At 37.7% G+C, this 22,760-nt stretch overlaps 1 protein-coding gene across 2 annotated transcripts in view; it reads right to left on the bottom strand.

The window, feature by feature from the left end:
• Window positions 1–22,760, bottom strand: part of Pds5a (PDS5 cohesin associated factor A) — a 94,674-nt gene that overhangs the window by 57,256 nt on the left and 14,658 nt on the right. For both annotated transcript variants that reach the window (XM_070012674.1, XM_070012675.1), the window contains exons 3-8: window positions 14,684–14,887; window positions 12,576–12,662; window positions 11,941–12,038; window positions 6,232–6,358; window positions 3,151–3,231; window positions 672–812 (exon numbers count right to left, since the gene is read on the bottom strand). In XM_070012674.1, coding sequence (XP_069868775.1) covers window positions 672–812; window positions 3,151–3,231; window positions 6,232–6,358; window positions 11,941–12,038; window positions 12,576–12,662; window positions 14,684–14,887 — 738 coding nt within the window. The remainder of the gene's footprint in view (window positions 1–671; window positions 813–3,150; window positions 3,232–6,231; window positions 6,359–11,940; window positions 12,039–12,575; window positions 12,663–14,683; window positions 14,888–22,760) is intronic.

The following is a 22,760-nucleotide window of genomic DNA, read 5'->3' as shown; positions in this document are numbered from 1 at the left end:
TTTATGAGACTCTTATCTCCAATTAGCCAGGAAAAAAAAAAAAAGTGGAGCTTGGCTCAAGTGATAGAGTGAGCCTTGAAGCAAAAAAGCTGAGGGACTGTGCCCAGGACCTATTCCAAAACAAAAGGGGGGCACATTTTTGAGCACTTGATTTTAATACTTCTTTTATTTGTTTTGTGTCAGTATTTTAACTTGTAATTCACCTCAGTTATTTTTGATCAAAGTTGTGCCACACCTCCATTCCACCTTTCAGCCAGTTAATTGCAGATAAGAGTCTCATGGACTTGTCTACCTGGCTGGTTTCCAAATGCAATGAGCCACAGGCACCTTGCTGAATTTGACATCTTCTTATGTTTAAAAACACACCAAATGTAATAGATAAATACATTCATACCATTAATACCAACATACTGAATATTATACATTTCAAGGATAATACTATTTTCTTCTCTATTACTGTATCAATATATTGAAATTTGGGTATGTTATACTTCTGTAGTGCAAATTCTGCTCTCACCTGTAACAAGAGATGCTGTTTTATTCAAATGATTAAAAAAATACTTAAGTAAATGTAGAGATAAACTAAATCCAAATTTTGGTCTTTTATAAATTATCTAGTACACATTTTTTCTTTAAAACTTAAAAAATCTTTGAAAATTAGTCAATCCTACCTTCAATTTGAATTCAAGCTGCGGCATGACAGATAATAATAAATGAGGATCTATAGCAAAAAGTTCCTGAATCAGATCAAAAACATGTTCTGACAAATCACTCACTGATGATCTTCCCAGCACCAGGACTTGATTGAAGAACTGTAAGAAATATTAAAAACAAAAGTATGTATCTCATTTAAAAACCTGACTTGTTCTCTATGAACATGCATTTAAATGATATAACATATGCAATAAAGAAAATGACACAGAATAGGCATTTGGATTTTTAATGTACAATAGGACAGCCATCTGATAGCAGAAAAAGTAAACTTACTATATTATCAAATCTTGACTACAACAGAAAAAAATTTTTTTAAATTGGACTATGGCTGACTTTCAAACAAGCACAAAATTGCTGAAATCAATTTTTATTAAAACAAAACCATTCAGACAACTTGTGTTCATTACAACTTGTGTAGAGGGCTGGGAAGGTGGCTCAGAGGTAGAGCGCTTGCCTTGCATGTATGAGGCCCTGGGTTCGATTCCTCAGCACCACATAAGAAAAAGCCGGAAGTGGCACTGTAGCTCAAGTGCTAAAGCACCAGCCTTGAGCTGAAGAGCTGAGGGACAGTGCCCAGGCCCAGAGTTCAGGCCTCACGACTGGCAAAAAAAAAAAAAAAAATCTGTAGAGATTATTTCTTTATAACAGTGAAAAAAATTAAACTCAATCTCTCAATCTCTACCATGTTATATAAAAATGATTCTTTTATCACAAATTTAATGGATATGAGGTGGTGAAGTTGTGGTCTGTTATTATTGTTAGCACACAGAGAAAATGAACTACATTTTGATTATAAGACAAAAAGATTGGTCACAGAAAAGCTAGCTGAGGGCTAGTGGCTGGTTCAAGTGGTACAGTGCCTGCCCTGCAAACACTAGGCTCTGAGTTTAATCCCCAGGACCAGTAAGTTAATTAAAACAATTTTAAAGCCAGCTGGTAATTTTAAGTATTACAAAGAAAGAAGAGTACAACTTAAGAGCTATTTCCTTCTTGCCTTAGTAGTTAAGTACTAAATTTTTAAAAAATGTCACCAAGGAAGCTGTATGCAAAAAAGTATGCTATTTCCAGTATCCTAAAATATTCATTTGAAAAAAGCAATATAAATGAAAGGAAAATATTCAGCAAGGTGGAAATACTCAGTGGCTTAGAATCATCTCCCTAGCTACTCAGGAGGCTGAGATCTAAGGATCTGTAGTTCAAAGCCAGCCTGGGCAGACAAATTCTTTTCTCCAAGTAACCAGCAAAAAATTAGACGTGGAGATAAGGCCAAATGAGAGCATAAGGCCCTAAATTCAAGCTCCAGTAAGGTAGAAAAGAAAAGATTTGTATTTACTATTGGGCCCACAAAAAAAATAAAACTGACAGGTTTAGCGAAACAGCCAAACACAAATATACACAGAATGTTACTTTCTAAGAACTATATTGATATTTCTGAAAGTTAAAAACAGTATATTCAAGGTTGAGAGATACTTTTCAATGCATAATCTTGTTACTATTTTTGCAATCATTTTACATACTTAATAGTTTAGTGAAAAAATACCAATACTATGTCATTTAAATTAATATTTTATTATAAGATAAGCAATTCAATAATAAATGTTACACTGAAGAAGATAATTTGTAAAGGAAAACATTTTTTAAAAGCTTTAAGGCAAGGCAATAGGGAAATGGATTTTTATTAATTTTAAAGTCATAGCCATTCATATTATAAAATTAAAATGCGGAAATATATATGAATGAATGACAATGAAACACAACTCCATATTGACATAGTGGAACATTGAGTTTTATTTCTTTCCTCACAAACTATTTTTTTACTTAATTTTTTTAAAAAACCAAAATTGTATTCTTAATTAAAGTTTTTGTTTTCATTCTTCTATCAAGAAAGGGTCAGACTGTGTAGACCAGAGTAGCCTGAAACCTGCTATGTAGCCCAGAGAGGCTTCTCAAACTCACAGTACTTCTGCCTCAGCCTCCCTCCCAAGTGCTGGGATTACAAGGGTATGCCACCATGGTTGGCTCAATGAAATTTCAAGTATTTTTATACCACCTATTCAAGAAGAAATAGAAGCGTTTCAGAAAAATGATCTAGAAGACAGAAGAAATTGCGTATAGATACAGAACTTCAAAGGTAAAGATGCAGGAGAAATTGAAAGAGATTAGCATATTTGGGAGATATTAAGTATAAACACAAAAGCCAAAGATGGAGTTGGAGACAAACCTTTTTAAATAACATCTACCACTTTAAAGCAACTCCAATAAAATTACAAAGTTATGCTGTCTTTTAAAAAATTGTAATCACATTCAGATATAAAAGCTTTTATATATGTTCTTAATACAATGGTTCAGACAATAAATCTGAATGTGAATAGTTCTAATAAACATACATTTGATTAAGAATTGCACAATTATAAAATATAGACAGATAATACATACATTAGCAATGCACGCCTCAATAGTCTGGACTGTCCTTTTCAACAAGACTTTTGCAAGGTCAAAGGATTGTTTATTTAAATTCTGAAAAATAGCAAAAATGTGAAAAATTACAAAAGAATTGAATTTATGAAACACCATCATAACACTACAGTCTCAAATCTATTAAAATATGAAAGATGAAACAAATACAAGGGAATTCCATTTAAGGTTTAACCATCTACTTTAGTCAGGGAGTCACAAATGCCTAAGTTGCTGAATGAACTTCAACAAATCCTAAAGTGAAATACAATATAAGACACTAATAAGTGGAATCCTCTATTAAATTTTGCTGTAATTAAAACAGAAATAAGACTTCTTGGCTTTGTTTATATACTGATCAATATGAACTGGTAACTATATCCACGTATCCTAAATACCCTTGACCGGCGCCCCTCCCCCCATTCTAACCCACCCATGTTAAGTACTTCATTGCCCAATAAATTTCTTTCTTTAAGAAGAGTAGATCTGGAAAGTGTTCTAAAAAAGGGTCTGGTCATTTGTAATCTGACAATGGTAACTGCTTAAATCTCAATATACCATAATCAATTAAAGGATCTAATAAAGACCATAACAATGACATATTCTTGATTTTTAAAAATTTATTGAAGAAATTATAAATTGAGGATTTGAACAGAAGGGGAAATGAATGGGGGAGAATGAAGGAAGGGCTGATACTGACCAAGAAGTACTGTATTCACAACACAACTTATGGAATTAACCCCTCTGGTACAACTAATAATTTTTAAATGAGTATTTCATGCACAAAAAAGAAAAAAATTCTTATCTTGAAAAACACACTAATATCTCTCTATACTATAAAGTTGTTTGTTTTTTTTTGGTCGGTCATGGGGCCTGAACTCTGGGCCTAGGTGCTGTCCCTCAGCTCTTCAGCTCGATGCTAGCCCTCTACCACTAGAGCCATAGCACCACTTCTGGCTTTTTCTGCTTATGTGGTGCTGAGGAATCAAAACCAGGGCCTCATACATACGAGGCAAGCACTCTACCACTCTATCCAGCCCTATATTATAAAGTTTGGCACCACAGTGAAATTCATTCATTATGGTTTTGTACTTTTCTCAAAAAGTGGATATGAAACTATATGGTATAGATCAATTATCATAATTATCATCAAATTGTTTATGTAAAAGGCAATATAGTAATGATTTCAGGTTTTGTGGGTTATGGGCATACAATTCTGCTGCTATTGTTTGAAATCAGTCATAAAATAAAAAGATGCTCAGCCAGGAGCCAGTGGCTCATGCCTGTAATCCTAACTAGCCTTGCACTGTTATTCCCTTAATTATTTGCTTCCCAAATAGCAGTGATTGTCAGTGTGAACCAATGTGATTAACCTGTGTTTCTTAAAGAAGGGTACATTTCACACTAAAAAAACAAAACAAACAAACAAAAAAACCCATTATTCCAATTCCAAATTTCCCTTATTCTGCCCGAGGTATTTTTCTTTTTCTTATACTATCAAAAACATTCCCTAGCAGTTCGTGCCTATCACTCTAAATACATGGGAGCCTGAGATCAAAGACATAATGGATGAAGACCAGCATGGACAGAAAAATCCAAAGGAGAGGGTATTTGATGAATAGGACCATAAGCCTATCTATGCTGAGAAGCCTAGAACAAAAGAAATGTAGTCTAAGCCCAGGCTTTGGCTCAGACCCAAGCAGTAGGTCCTTTTTCAAATAACCAGTGAAAAAAAGGGACTAGATATGGCTCACAGGTAGAGGAATTGCCAAACAAGCTCAAGTCCAAGGCCAGGTCAAAATCTAGTTCAGATGGGCCCAGTGGCTCATGCCTATAATCCTAGCTACTCAGGAGGCTGAGATCTGAGGATCATGGTTTAAAACCAGTCCAGGCAGCAAAGTCCCCATGAGACTCTTTTCTTCAATTAACCACTCAAAAACCAGAAGTGGAGCTATTGCTCATATGGTAGAGCACTAACCTTAACAAAAGAGCTCAGGGACAGCAACCAAGCCAAGTTCAAGCCCCATAACTAAAGAAAAAGTAAACCTAGTTCAGCTAACAACAACTAAAAATATCTTTTCTCCAACTATAGAATCATTTGAATTAATGAAGTATAAGCATTTAGATATGCAAAGATTTAAATATTAATCACGTATTTCAGTAGCTAAGTACTATTAGAAGCACTGGGTAAATAACAAGTTCAGAGTAGGCTTGAGTAAATATCTCATAGGAAGTCACAGCAATGGGGATGAATGGGACAGAACTGAATCATCCTGTCCCCCCCACCCACAACATTAATCATATACTCTCACTTCTGCCTATTCTTTTCCTGAAAGTTCCTAAGAAAACTGTGCAATAAGAGTTCTTAAAAAGAAGTTCCAATTCCCACTGTGTTTAGTGGTACACACCTGTAATATTATCATTTGGGAAACTAAGGTAAGAGGATTGCCAGTTTGAGAGCAGCCAGATATCTACTCAGTAAGGCCCTATCTTAAACTTTAAAAGAGCAAAGAAATCCAATCTCTCAGGTTCCGTATCTGTGTTACAAATAAGGAAAGACAACAGCCCAATCATTATCATTTCCGGGTTGTTTGTGAGTGGTGAATACAAAACACTTCCTATCCCCATAAAATAAGTAGCACTTAGCTGAATGAAAATCTTTTTTTTTTTTTTTTTTTTTTTTTTTGGGTTCCGGTTGTGGGGCCTGAACTCTGGGTCTGGGAGCTGTCCCTCAGCTCTTCACCTCAAGGCCAGCGTTCTACACTTGAGCCACAGCACCACTTCCAGCTTTTTTCTTTTTGCTTATGTGGTGCTAAGGAATTGAACCCAGGACCTCATGCAGGCGAGGCAAGTGCTCTACCACTGAGCCACCTTCCCAGCCCCCTGAATGAAAATCTTATACAATATTAATGAGCATATCTTCTAAAAATAATAGCTATAAAATACTGTGGAAAATGTCAGTAGGAAAAATTACATAGAATTGCAAAGAGCCAAAACTAATCATTGATTTGTATGTCTAGCATTACCTTTAAATATTAATCAATATCTTCAAACTATACAGACCTTATGTGCAGGTATGAGGTTAATAAGAATGGAGTCCAATAATTCTTGAGTAACTCCATCTCCTTCCATGATGATAGAACTCATCAAATCTAGCATGTGCATTTGTACCTTCTTATTGTGGCTATTGCTAAAAAAGAAAAAGAAAAGAAAAAGATAAGTATATAAAAAATATAAACTTGACAATTCCACCAATTATTTTTCCTTTTTGTGTGAGACAGAGTCTAATTATGTAGCCCAAGTTGGTCTTGAATTTGTGATCCTCTGTCTCAGTCATCCAAGTGCTAAGACTACAGAAAAATAATGCTATGCCATGTCAGCTACATTTCCCAGTTTTAACAACAATCACAGATATAAAAGGATTCTTCATTTGAGAACTATGCTCACAATGTCAAATTAGGCTGTAAAGAAGTTTTTGTTTCTATCTTGAGTACTACAGTAGCTGTAAGATAGTATTGAAAAGTATTTCACAAAAACAAAGAGTACTTTAATTTCTAATGAAGTCCACATCCTTTACAATTTACTGATCTCTACTCGCTAACACACACACAAGAGAAAAAAAGATATTAAATGATGTCTTGGGTGAATGCATGACTCAAGAGGTAGGTAGAGAATATTTGCCTCTCAAGCACTAGAGCCCTCAGTTCAAAATCTACATCTCAAAAAATGGAAAGAAAGAAATGGTGTCATCTATACTAATATTATAAATATGCAACAAGGATTAAGTCAGGAATCACGTACAACTCTTTAGAATTAAGTTGATTATCATGAATAACTCAGCCATTTGGTATTCAATGATAATACACAGAGCTATAGTGAGTACTGGTGGCTCACCCATGTAATCCTAGCTATTCCGGAGGCTAATATCTGAGGATTTGGGTTTAAACCCAGCCTAGGCAGCAAAGTCCATGAAATTCTTATTGTTATTAATTAACCACCAAAAGGTAGATATGAAGATGCAATGCTAGTGGTAGAGTACCAGCCTTTAAATAAAAAGCACCGAGATGCCTGTAGTACTGGCCCTAGAATTGTCACACACACAAATAGCCCCATACCAACAACAACAACAAAAATCCAATTTACAAGTTGGTAAGAAAATTGTCACTGTTAGAAACTTACAAGTTTGAGAAAGTCAACTTTTCACTTCTTCACCAAAATATCTTGTATATTTTACAAAATACCAAGATTATGAAGTATCAACTAGAAAGTTCTATACATGAAAGAAGATGATAAGAGACTTTCAGTCTGATAAAACAAGAAAAGGCAAAGCAAAACAAAAATCTATTATGTACTTGACTCTCTGATCCATATATACTTGAGGGTAAGAAGATAGGAGAAAAGACAAAAAATTTCAGATTTCAGAAACCTCTCAATCAGTAACTTTTCTAACAAGATGCAGGAACATTAACAGAGGCAAGATTGTAACTGAAACCAAAAACTGGGGAAAACATATGCAACAGCCTTTGGAAGGAAAAACAAAACCAGATCATTTTCAAGTCAATTGCCTAGGAAAAGTGTAGGCTGTATGGGCAAGAAGCCATCAAAGGGCCTGATGATTCCCCAGAGTATAGTTTGCAAGTAGTGTATCAGAAGAGATAGAAAGACTGACAGAGTAATAAGCCCAAAGAATCTTCAAGTGCTTAATGATCAGCTTGATGATCACACAAGGAAATGCCCTGACTTTAAGAACCCACTGAATGGAGAAGAGGGAATAATCCCTGGAACTTTAATAGAGAATATAATTTAGTATAAACCCACATATCCTAAAAGCTTAATAAGCATACACACAGACTGGGAAGGTAGCTCAGCAGTAGAGTGCTTGCCTTGCATACATGTAGGGTTTTGTTGTTTGTTTTTTGATGCCAGTACTCTGCCTTGAACTCAGGGCCTCATGCTTTTGGTAGCTTTTTAGTTCAAGGCTGAAAATCTACTATGTGAGCCACAGCCCACTTCCAGCTTTTTTTGTTGTTGTTGGTTGGTTGTGGGGCTTGAATTCAGGTCTTGGGCGCTTTCCCTGAGCCTCTTTGTGCTCTTTGTGCTCAAGGCTACCACTCTACCACTTGAGCTACTTCTGGTTTTTGAGTGGCTAGTTGAAGGTAAGAGTCTAATGGGGACTTTTCTGCCCGGTCTGGCTTCGAACTACAAACCTCAGATCTCAGACTCCTGAGTAGTTAGGATTACCACTGGTGCCCAGCCTCTTCTACCATTTTTTTTTTGGGGGGGGGCCAGGTCGGGGAGGGGTCAGTTGTACCAGTTGATCTCTGGGCCTAGGGGCCATACCTGAGCTCTTCAGCACACGGTGAACACTTTACCATTTGAGCCACAGTGCCACTTCTGGTTTTCAGGTAGTTAATTGAAGATAAGAGTCACAGACTTTCCTGCCAGGGCTGGTGTTGAACCAAGATCCTCAGCTCTCAGCCTCCTGAGTAGCTAGGATTACAGGCATGAGCCACTGGTTCTGTGCTATTCTTAATGTTACCCTCTGCTCTACTCCCCTCCACCCCCAGCTACTTTTCAGATATTTTAAATTTATTTTTAGGTAATTATGTATCATAAATAGTATTTCTTCCTTTTTGTGTATATGCGTATTTATTTTTGGTCGGTCATGTGGCCTGAACTTGGCCTGGGCACTGTCCCTGAGCTCTTCAGCTCAAGGCTAGTGACCTACCATTTGAGCCACAGCAACACTTGCAGCTTTTTCTGCTTATGTGGTGCCGAGGAATCGAACCCAGGGAGGGAATTTTCAAACATACAAAAAATAAGAGAATTCATCACCAGCAGACCTACACTACCAGAAATGGAAATATGGGCTAGGAAGTTGGCTCAGCGGTACAGTGCTTGCCTCACATGCATGAGGCCCTGGGTTCAATTCTTCTGCACCACATAAGCAGAAAAAAGGCAGAAGTGGCACTGTGGCCCAAGTGGTAGGGCACTAGCCTTGAGCTGAAGAGCTGAGGGACAGTGCCCAGGCCCAGAGTTCAGCTCCCATGACTGACCAAAAAAAAAAAAAAGGAAATGTTAAAGGAAGTACTCCAGACTAAAAAATCTACAAGATATAAATGTGCATATGAGTAAAAAAACAAAGCATTTTGTAAAGAAATAATATGTGTCTGCCGGGTGCTGGTGGCTCACGCCTGTAATCCTAGCTACTCAGGAGGCTGAGATCTGAGGATCACAGTTCAAAAGCCAGCCAGGGCAGGAAAGTCAGTGAGACTTTTATCTCCAATTAACTCCTGAAAACCAGAAGTGGTGCTGTGGCTCAAGTGGTAGAGCACTTGCCTTGAACAGAAGAGCTCAGGGACAGTGAGAAAGAAAAGAGAGAGGAAGGAAGGAAGGAAGGAAGGAAGGAAGGAAGGAAGGAAGGAAGGAAGGAAGGAAGGAAGGAAGGAAGGAAGGAAGGAAGGAAGGAAGGAAGGAAGGAAGGAAGGAAGGAAGGAAGGAAGGAAGGAAGGAAGGAAGGAAGGAAGGAAGGAAGGAAGGAAGGAAGGAAGGAAGGAAGGAAGGAAGGAAGGAAGGAAGGAAGGAAGGAAGGAAGGAAGGAAGGAAGGAAGGAAGGGCCTACTGGTAGTCAAATCCTACCAAAAGTTTTTTTTTTCTCATTCAATCTTTTGCATAGATTTCTGTCTTAAAATTAGGCCTGTCTGATTCTTTACTGTTTATTCTAGGTTAATATTAATTTTATATTCTATTCAGTTTTTATTTAAAAAAATCCATAGAAAACTGTTCTCCATAATGCAAATCATTACCTATATATGGCTAATGAACACTTGGAAGTATGGTCAGAGCCATTTATTAAAAGGATAATTAAGTCCGGCGCCAGTGGCTCATGCCTGAAATCCTAGCTACTCAGGAGGCTGAGATCTGAGGACTGCAGTTCAAAACTAGCCTGGGCAGGAAAGGCCATAAGACTCTTATCTCCAATGAACCACTAGAAAACCAGAAGTGGCGCTGTGGCTCAACTGGTAGAGCACTAGCCTTGAACTGAAGAGCTGAGGGACAGCATCCAGGCCCAGAGTTCAAGCCTCACAACTGACAAAAACAAAACAACAACAACAAAAGGACAATTAGCCAGGTGCTGGTGGCTCATGCCTGCAGTCCTAAATTACTCAGGAGGCTGAGATTTGAGGATCATGGTTAGGAGCCAGCCTGGGCAGAAAAGTCGCCTTGAGACTCTTATCTCTAATTAATTAACCATTAAAAAACCAGAAGTGGCACTGTGGCTCAAAGTAGTAGAGCATTAGCTTTGAGCAAGAGGAGAGCTTAGAGACAGCACCCAGGCCCTGAGTTCAAGCCTCACAACTGACCAAAAAAAAAGGATAATTCTTTTGGACATAGTGGAATTGATAAAGTATTAAAATAAATTGCATGTTCTTCCTACTTGTCTGAATTTTGCCATTAGAAATTTAAAATTTATGTAAGACATTGTTTACATATTCAAATGCTTTATAATACAACTCATTTAGATGCTTTTTTTTTTTTTTTGTCCTTTGTAGGGCTTGAACTCAGGGTCTAGTTGCTGCCCCTGAGCTCTTCTGCTCAAAGTTAGTCCAGCAAAAGCCTTTCTTAACTATAAGAAAAATACAAGGGCTGGGAAGGTGGCTCAGTGGAAGAGTGCTTGCCTTGCATGCCTAAGGCCCTGGGTTTGATTCCTCAGCACTACATAAACAAAAAAGAAAAAAGCTGGAAGTGGTGCTGCAGCTCAAGTGGTAGAGCGCTAGCCTTGAACTGAAGAGCTGAGGGACAGCACCCAGGCCCAGAGTTCAGGCCCCATGACCAGACCCAAAAAGAAAAAGAAAAAGAAAAATACAAAAACATCATTTTGAGATCTTCTGTCCAGTAACCTGTTCGAAGCCAACACTCTCATGCTGTATTACTTTTCCTATTTCTATGAAACAAAAGCTGACTTAAGCAGTGTTTTATAATTTTTCCCCAATCTCTAAATGGGAATGGAAGAACTTTAGTTCTCCCAAGGAAAGGCCATAGAAAATTATCAAAACAAACCAGATAGTCAAGGGCAGCTGATGAGAAACATACATTTGGTACATGCCATGTACCAAATGGTTACTTTATACATGGATAAAGGTATCAAAATCAGTATGCTTAAGGATTTGGATATCATGCTTCTCATCACTAATGGTACACAGATCACTTGTGATTTCTTCTCATAATTTGCTATTTCATGACTTAAAATCTTTTTTTTTTTTTTTTTTTTGGTCCGGTTGTGGGGCCTGAACTCTGGGCCTGGGCGCTGTCCCTCAGCTCTTCAGCTCAAGAATAGCACTCTACCACTTGAGCCACAGCGCCACTTCTGGCTTTTTTCTTTTTGCTTATGTGGTGCTGAGGAATCGAACCCAGGGCCTCATGCATGCAAGGCAAGCGCTTTACCACTGAGCCACCTTCCCAGCCCATGACTTAAAATCTTACATCACTCATGTTCCAACTGTATGTTACTGCTTCTACTGCTAAGTTTTTTCAAAACAAGGGCTCTGCTTAATACTTCTCTACTACTTCACAGCAACCAATAAATTTGTATTATAAATTCAAAACAGCAGTATAATGGCCAAGATAACTTATTTTCCTCTTCATATTACCACTTCTAAAGAAACAATCTTTTAAGTCTAAAAATTCTTCAACCACAAATTAGAGCATAAGAGACTTCAATATATACAGAGGGGAAAAAAAAAGAAACAAATGATTTGAAAAGAAACTTACTTGATTACTGAGAAGAGAGTCCTAAAAAGCTGGATAAAAATTTCATTGCAATCTTCCAATTCAAAGCAGATGTTATACGACTTAACCCAAGCTAAATTCTTAAAATGAATAAATAAAAATAATTAATCTCATATGTACAGAATAGCAACACAAAACTAAACTTATTAGTAAATTTAAATTTTTATCACTAGTAAAATTTAATTTTTAGAATTACGAATTTTTATTAGAGCCTATAATGACTCAATGTATAAACTACAAGTGTTAAATAGTCTACATTTAAAAAGACATACACTTGATAGCATGAACTTTTTTCAGATTTATTAACAGAGAGGTTGATAAACATACATAATATACATAAACAGAATGTTAAGGAGCACTGAAAATCTATTTTAGATCAGAAAGATACAATGAAAGATACAATGAAAGCTGGTTTCAAACTAATCTGCATCCATTAGAATACATTTATCTTTTCAAACTATAAGGAACATGGTAAGATTTTCTTTTCCTTGTAAATGTAAAATGTTTCTCATTAGGTGGATTTCTATAAAACAATGGTTCATTTAATATCATAAATACAAAAATTTGCTAGTACATAGAACTGACATTTATAAAAGAAAGTGTTAGGATTTTTTTACCTCTAATAAATAAAAGTATCTATTAAATTGTGGGCTCTTTGTATCCTCCAAACCTTTTAATTGTCTGGTAATAAACAAAAATATGTCCTGTTAAAAAAAATAAAATATATTAATTTAGACATACTTATTCTTTCACATCACATTGTCTCTATATTCTCTATATATTTGTTACAAAAAACAAATAAAACTCTCCTTTAACTGAATAACTTAAAACTATGCAAGGCCCATTATTCAAAATGACTGCGAAATAAGAAGCAAAAATAAAGATGGTTAGTTATACTCATCTTTAGCCTTTCTCTTTCTAAGAACCCAGCGTCTGTGTCTTATTCAACTGTATAACTTTTACTACAGAACTTCCACATCACTCAGCATCTTCACCTTGCATGTCAAACAACTATCTTCATTTTTAAGAAGCTGAATAAGCCAATCCACTATTTCCTACATATAAATATCAATTTTCATGACCCAGTTTTGAATTTGATGTGCATCTACAAAGATGTAAACAACTAGTACAAGAGTGATGATTGTGCTTGATAAGACAATGCTTGACAAGAAATGTACTCATTATCTTGTCCATGTAATTGTAACCCCTCTGTACAGTATTTTCACAAAAAAAAAAAAAGAGTGATGATTGTGCTTTAATTCTTTTTTTGCTGCTTTTATTTTGAGGCAGGATTTGAGTCGGTAGCCTAGTCTGGCCTCAAATTCTCAATCCTCTAGCCTCAGTCAATAACGTTCTACGACTACAGATGTCAGCTACCACCCAGAGACTTCATTTCTAGTTGAACTTTCTTTAGAACTTTTAATTCAAAATAGTACCAACGTGCTACAATATGAGTTCTGCACTACTATAATTCTCCCTTATACAGAGTGGATATACTCCGAGATTACCAGCAGATGCCTGAGACTAGACATTAATAAACCTATAGTAATTTTTGTTTTGGGTTTTTTTTTTTTCTTTTTTGCCAGTTTGGAGGCCTGAACTTAGGGCCTGGGCATTTTCCCTAAGCTTCTTTTGCTCAAGGATAGCACTCCTATCACTTGAGCCACAGCGCTACTTACGGCTTTTTCTGTTTATGTAGTACTGAGGAATCGAACCCAGGACCTTCATGAATGCTAGGCAAACACTCTACCCCTAACTCACATTCCAAGCCCCCTCAATAGTTTTTTTTTTTTAACACTATATACACATACCTATGAGAGCTGAATACATAAATTAGGCATGGTAAGGGATTAACATTAATAATGAAATAAAACAAAACAATACGTTATAAAAGTTTGCATCTGGGGAACATTAAGTAAAATACGGTGACAGTTGATAACTGAGACAGCCATTAAGTGACTAATGGTCTGGCAGCATATACAGTGTAATACAGGATAGAGGGATGATTCTTGTCTCAGGAAAGATGAAACAGAAGAGTATAATATTTCACTATTCTCTGCAAAACAGTGAGATTTTGACATTTCTGAATCATTTATTTCTAGAATTTTCCATTTACTACTTTTGACCATAGTCAGCTGTAAGTGACTAAAACTCTGAAAGAGAAACTATGGATGGGGAGGGAACCCTACAGCATTTACCAGAAAGTTGTCCAAAAGAGTAAAACTTTCCAAGAATAATTGATTTTATTATTCATATTAACTTTTCATGTTTTTGTATTAATTTTCATTTTAGTTTTCATATTATTGAATGAAATCAGTTCAAGGGAGCTATATAAATGTTCCTGAAACATTGTGAATGAAGGCAGAATCACCAATATAAGCACACAGTTTTGCTTGTTAAGTAACCTATAGGGGAATATAGCTATTTGAACGTATAAATTCTAGTACAGCACAGTTTTTAAAACCATCATTAATCTATTATTAATATGTAGGCTTTGTGATGGACTAGCTTAAAGGATAACTTTTAATTTTTACTTTTCAAAAGCTCAGAGTAACACTATTCTTGGAGACATGAAAACTGTCTAATAATACAATAATTAATATAATAATAAAACTAATAATACAATCAAAATTATAAGAATATAAAACATGCTCATAAAGATAAACTATACAACAAAAATAAGTCAATTTTTACTTTTGTAAAAGTTTGTAAACATTGTATTTACCTTAAGTTTATCATGGGAAGTATATGGAGCTTCTGGGGCATATATGCGAAATATGTCAGCCAAACAACAAGCTACAAGGAGACGTACATCTTTATTAGGGTTCCTGAGGAAGAATTCAGATGCAAGATGCAAGGCTAGTGGGAGATACTGCTGCTTTTCATCTTCTGAATCTTGATCCATATCCATAAAAGTTTTTACTACCATCTGTAAAAATATATAAATGAACAATATATGATCAACTATGGTACTTAGTGATGACTAGGAAAGCAATTTGATTTTTTAAAAACAAATCTGGGCCAGGCTCCAGTGGCTCACATCTGTAATCCTAGCTACTCAGGAGGCTGAGATGTGAGGATTGCCCCAATAGCAAAGTCCAGGAGACAGACTCTTATCTCCAATTAACCACCAGAAAACTTGAAGTAGTGCTGCAGCTCAAATGACAAAAGTGCTCACCTTGAGCTGAGGAGCTCAGGGACAGCGCTCAAGTCCAGAGTTCAAGCCCCACGACCGACCAAAAAAACAACAACAAATCTTGGGTAAGTAATAATGGCTCATGCCTGTAATCATAGCTACTTGGGAGGCTGAAATCTGAAGATCATAATTCAGCCCAGGCTGGAAAACCCATGAGACTCTTATCTCCAATAAACACTCAGAAAAAGCCAAAAGTGCCGGGTGCTGGTGGCTCACACCTGTAATCCTAGCTACTCAGGAGGCTGAGATCTGAGGATTGCGGTTCAAAGCCAGCCCAGGCAGGAGGGCAGGAGAGACTGTGAGACTCCTATCTCCAATAAACCACCAGAAAACCGGAAGTAGCTTGTAGCTCAAGTGGTAGAGCACTCGCCTTGAGCTGAAGAGCTGAGGGACAGCGCCCAGGCCCAGAGTTCAAGTCCCACGACCGACCAAAAAAAAAAAGCCAAAAGTAGCTGGTGGCTCAAGTAGTAGTAGTAAGCAAAAGAAGCTCAGGGATAGCACCCAGTCCCTCAATATAAGCCCCAAGATCAACAAACAGACACACAAAAAAGGGGAGGAGATGGAAATGATGATATAGCTCAGTGGTACTATGTATTCAGTCCTGAGTTCCATTCAAACTAGATCTTTAAAAAAAAAATTGTTAGTGTTATTACAGAGGTGATGTACGGGGTGAGGGGGTTGGGGTTTCCAGTTACATAAGTTAGGGAAAGTCAAACTAGATTTTTAAAGCTAACTATAAATTTTATATTCATTCATTCCCAGGAATCAAATCCAGGGTCTTATACACGCTAGCAAAGTGCTCTACAGCTGAGCTACATCTGTAGCACCAAAGTAAAGAGTGTTAATAGATTCATTTATTCATAAATTCATTCACTCAAAATGTCTTACTATGGTACAAAAGCCTGCCTACACTGATCCCAAGTGATCCTTCTCCCTTCCATCTTCTGAATAGTTTAGACTACAAGTTTATGTTATCAAATCCAGCTTTCATTACTAAGTTTATATCTAGCTCAAGTAAAAAGGTCTAGGCTTTAGCCAAGCACCAGTGCCTCACACCTGTAATCCCAGCTACTCAAGAGGCTGAGATCTGAAGATAGCAGTTCAAAGCCAGCCTGGGCAGGAAAGTCTGTGAGACTCTTATCTCCAATAAACCACTCAGAAAACTGGACTGGTGCTGTGGCTCAAGTGGTAGAGCACTAGCCTTGAGCTGAAGAGCTTAGGGACAGAGCTCAGGTCCAGAGTTCAAGCCCCACAACAGACAAAAAAAAGGTCTGGGCCATATATGTACAATCAAACTGACTTGATATTTTACATCATCAATTGCTTCTTTTATATTTTATAATCAAAGTTGCTTTATGTGCTTTTGTAAAAACTGCTACTTTAACATGATTATGATGTCACAAAATAAAGCCATGTTTAAATGTTTCCATATAGCTGTAATTATAAACTTTCCTATTATTTATGGCTATAAAACAAGTGTGTTTTATTTTTCATTTGAAATGCTACAACCGAGGGGCTGAAAAGGTGGCTCAGTGGTAGAGTGCTTGCCTTGCATGCATGAGGCCCTGGGTTCGATTCCTCAGCACCACATAAGCAGGAAAAAAAAGCCAGAAGTGGCGCTGTGGCTCAAGTGGTAGAGTGCTAGCCTTGAGCTGAAGAGCTGAGGGACAGAACCCAAGGCCCAGAGTTCAGGCCCACGACCGGACCCAAAAAAAAAAAAAAAAAAAGAAAGAAATGCTACAACCAAGCCTAAGGCTTTGTGTATATTTTAAGCCACATACCCTTAGCCTCACATATGCATTTTGTGATTTCAATAAAGACAAATTCTCGATTTTTTTTTTTGGGGGGGGGTCCGGTCGTGGGGCCTGAACTATGGGCCTGGGCACTGTCCCTCAGCTCTTTAGCTCAAGGCTAGCGCTCTACCACTTTTTCTTTTTGCTTATGTGGTGCTGAGGAATCAAACCCAGGGCCTCATGCATGCAAGGCAAGCACTCTACCACTGAGCCACCTTCCCAGCCCCAAATTCTCGATTTCTTAACCCTAGAAAATAATCACTATTCACATTTCTTTCTTGATGCTGGCCTGTTTTCTCTGCAAATAATTATTTATTCATGTATCAAATAATTAGAAACCAATTATACAAAAGGAAAAGCTAATTAAACTGACCACCCTCTAGCAAGAATAGAAAGAAAAAAGCTAAGTCACAAATTACTAACATCAGAAATAAAAAAGATGTATTATATACATTAGGTAGAAACACTACCTGTCACATGAAATACAACCATCTGCATATTCCTATTCCCAAAAAAAAACTGAATATAAGTGAAATAAACAAATAAAATCTTCAGCAACAGTATTCACTGGTGAAAAGGTCCAAAGTTCACAATAGATAAGTATACTAGAAGCTATTCCATTCATGACAGCAAGCCCCTCTCTGCCATTCTGCTCTTATTAAGCTACGGATCTTGGTGTAGAAATACTGTCTGTGGTTGGTAAAAAGTGAAGTTAGGATTTTTTAAGCTTTATATATTCTTCTACTAACATTTTAATAGATAGTTATCTGATTGGAAGAAAAGAATAATACATAGACAACATCTGGAATATAGGAATACTAAGAATAAAGACAGATGGGTGCAGGTGGCTCACACTATAAATCCTACCAACTCAGGAGATTGTGATCTGAGGCTCACCATTTGAAGCCAATACAGGTTGAAGCCAATTCCAGAGACAAATCTGTAAGACCCTCATCTTCAATTAACCAGCACAAAGCTGGAACTAGCAGCATGGCTCAAGTGGTAGAAGACCATCCATGAACAAAAAAGCCAAGCAAAACTTTGAAGCCCTGAGAGTTCAAGCCCCAGTATTGGTAAAATGAATAAATAAATAAATAAGAAGCAAAAGAGATGTTAAGAAATAAAAGACAATCGTGACAATCACAACAGTAGAACTAAGGAGGTTACCTGAAATCACCTTACAAAAAAGTTTTCTGGGCTGGGAAGGTGGCTCAGTGGTAGAGTGCTTGCCTTGCATGCATGAGGCCCTGGGTTCGATTCTTCAGCACCACATAAACAGAAAAAGACGGAAGTGGCACTTTGGCTCAAGTGGTAGAGGGCTAACCTTGAACTGAAGAGCTGAGGGACAGTGCCCAGGCCCAGAGTTCAGGCCCACAACCGACCAAAAAAAATAATAATAAAATGAATAAATAAAATAATAAAATATAAAAAAAAAGTTTTCTGACATAACTTATCTAATAGCTTCACCCATTAAAAAAAACCTTATGCCAGGCGCCAGTGGCTCACGCCTGTAATCATAGCTATTCAGGAGGCTGAGATCTGAGCATCATGGTTCAAAGCCAGCCCGAGCAGGAAAGTCCGTGTAAAGCGCTTGCCTTGCACGCATGAGGCCCTGGGTCGATTCCTCAGTACCACATAAGCAGAAAAAGAAGCCGGAAGTGGCACTGTGGCTCAAGTGCTAGAGCACTAACCTTGAGCTGAAGAGCTGAGGGACAGTGTCCAAGCCTAGAGTTCAGGCCCCACAACTGACTAAAACAAAAACAAAAACAAAAAAGGCATTCAACAGTCTTTACTTCCCCAAGCTGGCTTTGAACTGTGATCCTCATAGCTCATCCTCCTGAGTAGCTAGGATTATGGGCATGAATCACTCATGACCAGATCTTTTCTTTTTGGGGGGGAGGGGGAGAGCATTCCTGGGGTTTGAACTGAGGGCCTGGACGCTGTTCCTGGGCCTCTTGTGCTCAACGCTACCCTCTACCACTTGAGCTACAGTGCCACTTCCGCGTTTTTCTGAGTTGGAGATAAGAGTCTCACAGATTTTCCTGCCAGGGTTGGCTTCAAACTATGATTCTCAGACTTCAGCCTCCTGAGTAGCTAAGATTACAGCATGAACCATTGGCGCTCAACTCTTTTCTACTTTTTACAAATAGAAAACAAGACATATTTTTGTCATCTATTACTATATAACATTAAACAGTAAACATTTATCACAGATTTTCAGAATAAACAACTGGAAGGCTGCCTGGGCTAGGTGGGTTCAGCTTGGAATTTCTCATAAGGTCGCACTTTGTCATGGGTGCAGTTGTCTGAAGTTTGACAGAGCCTGCAGGATATTTTGGTTTTATTGTGGGGGGGTGGGTCCAGTCATGGGGCCTGAACTCTGGGCCTGGGCGCTGTCCCTCAACTCTTTAACTCAAGGCTAGCGCTCTGCCACTTGAGCCACAGCGCCACTTCCTGCTTTTTTGGCTTATGTGGTGCTGAGGGATCGAACCCAGGGCTTCATGCATGCGAGGCAAGCGCTTTACCACTGAGCCACCTTCCCAGCCCCACCTGCAGGATATTTTGATGGAAGCTCTTTCATAAGGTTCTAGTTCAGTACTAACTATTTATTAGATACTATCTTTTTAGACAGAAGAATGAAATGCCCTTTATGGAAAGCCTTCCTCCAGCAGGTTATCTAAGACAGCAAGTCCTAAGTGACAATCTTTAGGACTTAACCTCAAAAGGAATATAAAGTGGGCTGGGGGCTGGGAAGGTGGCTCAGTGGTAGAGCGCTTGCCTTGCATGCCTGAGGCCCTGGGTTCGATTCCTCAGCACCACATAAGCAAAAAGAAAAAAGCCGGAAGTGGCACTGTGGCTCAAGTGGTAGAGCGCTAGTCTTGAGCTGAAGAGCTGAGGGACAGCGCCCAGGCCCAGAGTACAGGCCTCACGACCGGACCCAAAAATAAATAAATAAATAAATAAATAAATAAATAAATAAATAAATAAAGTGGGCTGGAAAGGTGGCTCAGTGGTAGAGTGCTTGCTTTTGCATGCAAGAGGCCGTGGGTTTGATTCCTCAGCACCACATAAGCAGAAAAAGCCGGAGATGGCACTGTGGCTCAAGTGGTAGAGTGCTAACCTTGAGCTAAAGAGCTGAGGGACAGCGCCCCCATGACCAACAACAACAACAACAAAAGGCATACAAAGTGATTTCTACAGTAGCTTATTAGTTGCTAATAGATTTATTCATGTGAAAAAGAACTACACAATCGAGTAAACACCAGGAAACAAGGATCATTTGAAGGCTATCTTTGGACTATACCATACAATCTCCCCTACTATTTATACCATTGTAGTCCTCTCCCATGATTTAGGATTGATCAAAGGCACAATAGGCAGCCTAATATAAGAGGCAGTTTGATAAGTATTTATACATTGTGACTTCATTGGTATCAGAACCCAGTATCAGGATCCTAGGAAACCCAGACCAAAAAACAAACAAAAAAAAAAAAAAACAGGGGCAGAGCACTGAAGATGAGCCATTACACAGAACATATAGAAGAGAATGGATGCCCTAAATAAACACCAATCTAAACTTAGCACCAAGACACCAAATGGAATAGGAACCTCCACACAGTAAATTTACAAAAGTATAAGATGACTGGGAAATACTTCAGATATACAATGCTTGCCTAGCATATACAGGTCCTATAAAATAAATAAATGAAAATCTATTTATATGTGTTTTCTGAGACAGGTTCTGGGGTTTGAACTCAGTCCCTTCCTTTTGCTAGGCAAGTGTTCTACCATTTTGAGCCACACCTTCAGCCTTTTAAAAATTATGCTGCAGATTGTATGAGGAAAGAGGTTTGGTTCCTTATCCCCTTTCCTATGCCCCCCACATGACTGGGATTTAAGGCATGAACCACCTTACCAGCTTGTTGACTGAGGTACGGTCCACTTCCTCAAGTAGCTGGAATAACAAGTATAAGCCACTATGCCCCAGTTAATACATATTTGAAAATTAGCCTCTATAGGTTTATTACCATCTAATAAACTATATAGCAATTGCTAAAACTAGAAAATATTTATAGTTCCATATCTGTGCTTACTTAAAACTATGAAATAAGAATAATATTTACCGAGGCTGGGAAGGTGGCTCAGTGGTAGAGTGCTTGCCTTGCATGCATGAGGCCCAGGGTTTGATTCCTCAGCACCATATAAGCAGAAAAAGCTGGAAGTGGTGCTGTAGCTCAAGTGGTAGAGAGCTAGCCTTGAGCTGAAAAGCTAAGGGACAGTGCCCAGGCCCAGAGTTCAGACCCCACGACCACCACCAACAACAACAAAAAAGAATAATGTTACCTAATTAATAAAACCATGAATGGTTGCTAACAACAACAACAACAACAAAAAGAAGCTAGGCACTGGTGTCTTACACCTGTAATCTTAACTACTCAGGAAGCTAAGATCTGAGGATAGAGGTTTGAAGCTAGCCTAGGCAGTAAAGTCCCTGAGACTTTTATCTCGAATTAACCACTCAAAAACTGCAAGCAGTGGGGTGGCTCAAGTGGTAGAGCACTAGTCTTGAGCTGAGCTGAGGGACAGAGCCTAGGCCCAGAGTTCAAGCCCCATGATCAACCCTCCCCCCCCCCCCAAAAGATAACCTTAGGTGTCTGATTTTGAAGTATTTGTGGGGTAAAGGACAAATAATAATATAAAACAAATAAATTATTCCACATTTTAACTCATATAATTTAGAAAAAGTACAATTTATATGTCTATTATGGGTGAAAACATTTGTAATCATACTAATCTAACATTTATTGAGTTCCTGCTAAATAGCAAGAAAATTCAAGAAATTTAAATATTCAATTAATTCATTTATTACAATGATATCGTTTGTGAGACATTATTTATTTTGAGATAGCAACTTGCTAAGTTGCCCATGGTGGTCTCCTCAACTTATACTCTTCCTGCCTCATTCTCCTGACCATCAAATGTCAAAGGCAGAGTCAAAACATTATTAATTGCTTCACTTAACAGAGGAAACTGAAGTCATGTAACTTCCTAAGGGCATAGCAAGGCACTATGGCTAATCACTCTTACTTTACACCCTTATCTATCTTTTATCTATCTATCTATAATGTGTATAAATATATGTATATATAAGTGTGTGTATATATATATACACATATATATTATTACAGGAGGAAGGAGTGACCAAAACTGACTACAGGAAAATAAAATATATGTATTATGTTATAGAGATTATAACTGATTTTTCTAGGTTAACTCCAAATTATAACTGTTTTCTAGGTTAGCTAGGCGAAGAGTACACCAGAAAAATTGGAGATGACACTTGTAAGTTTTACACTATACTTGTAAAATAACCATTATTTAAAGCTTTTTCTAAAAAAAACCAAAATGAAAAGCAATGGTTTTTGCGGGGAGCAAGGATGGTTTTGTTTGTTCTTTTGTTAAATGGATTAACAGTTGGAAAAATGAGATTCACAAAGATAAGTATCTGTATGTGAGAAGAGACACATGGAGTTAATTATGCTATGAGCTGAGAAAAAAATCAACAATAACTACAGGGAAACTCCGTAGAAGCAAGATGAAAAGAGGGAGTAGCAAAAAGTAGACACTGGCAGAGAAGCAAGAGTAAGCAAAGCTTCCCAACACAATACTTAATGACAGAGAAAGGGAACTAAAAAAGTTCTTAAAATCTCTTCACTCAGCTAATATTAAGCAAGGAAAGAAAAAGGATTATTAGATTCATAAATGAAAAACAATATTACCAAGTGCATAGAAATAGATGGGTTATAGAGCAC

The sequence above is a fragment of the Dipodomys merriami genome, unplaced genomic scaffold, assembly GCF_024711535.1.
Source record: "Dipodomys merriami isolate MVZ:Mamm:240054 unplaced genomic scaffold, mDipMer1.0.p SCAF_9, whole genome shotgun sequence".
NCBI lineage: Eukaryota > Metazoa > Chordata > Mammalia > Rodentia > Heteromyidae > Dipodomys > Dipodomys merriami.
This window is presented reverse-complemented; position numbering and strand designations above follow the sequence as displayed.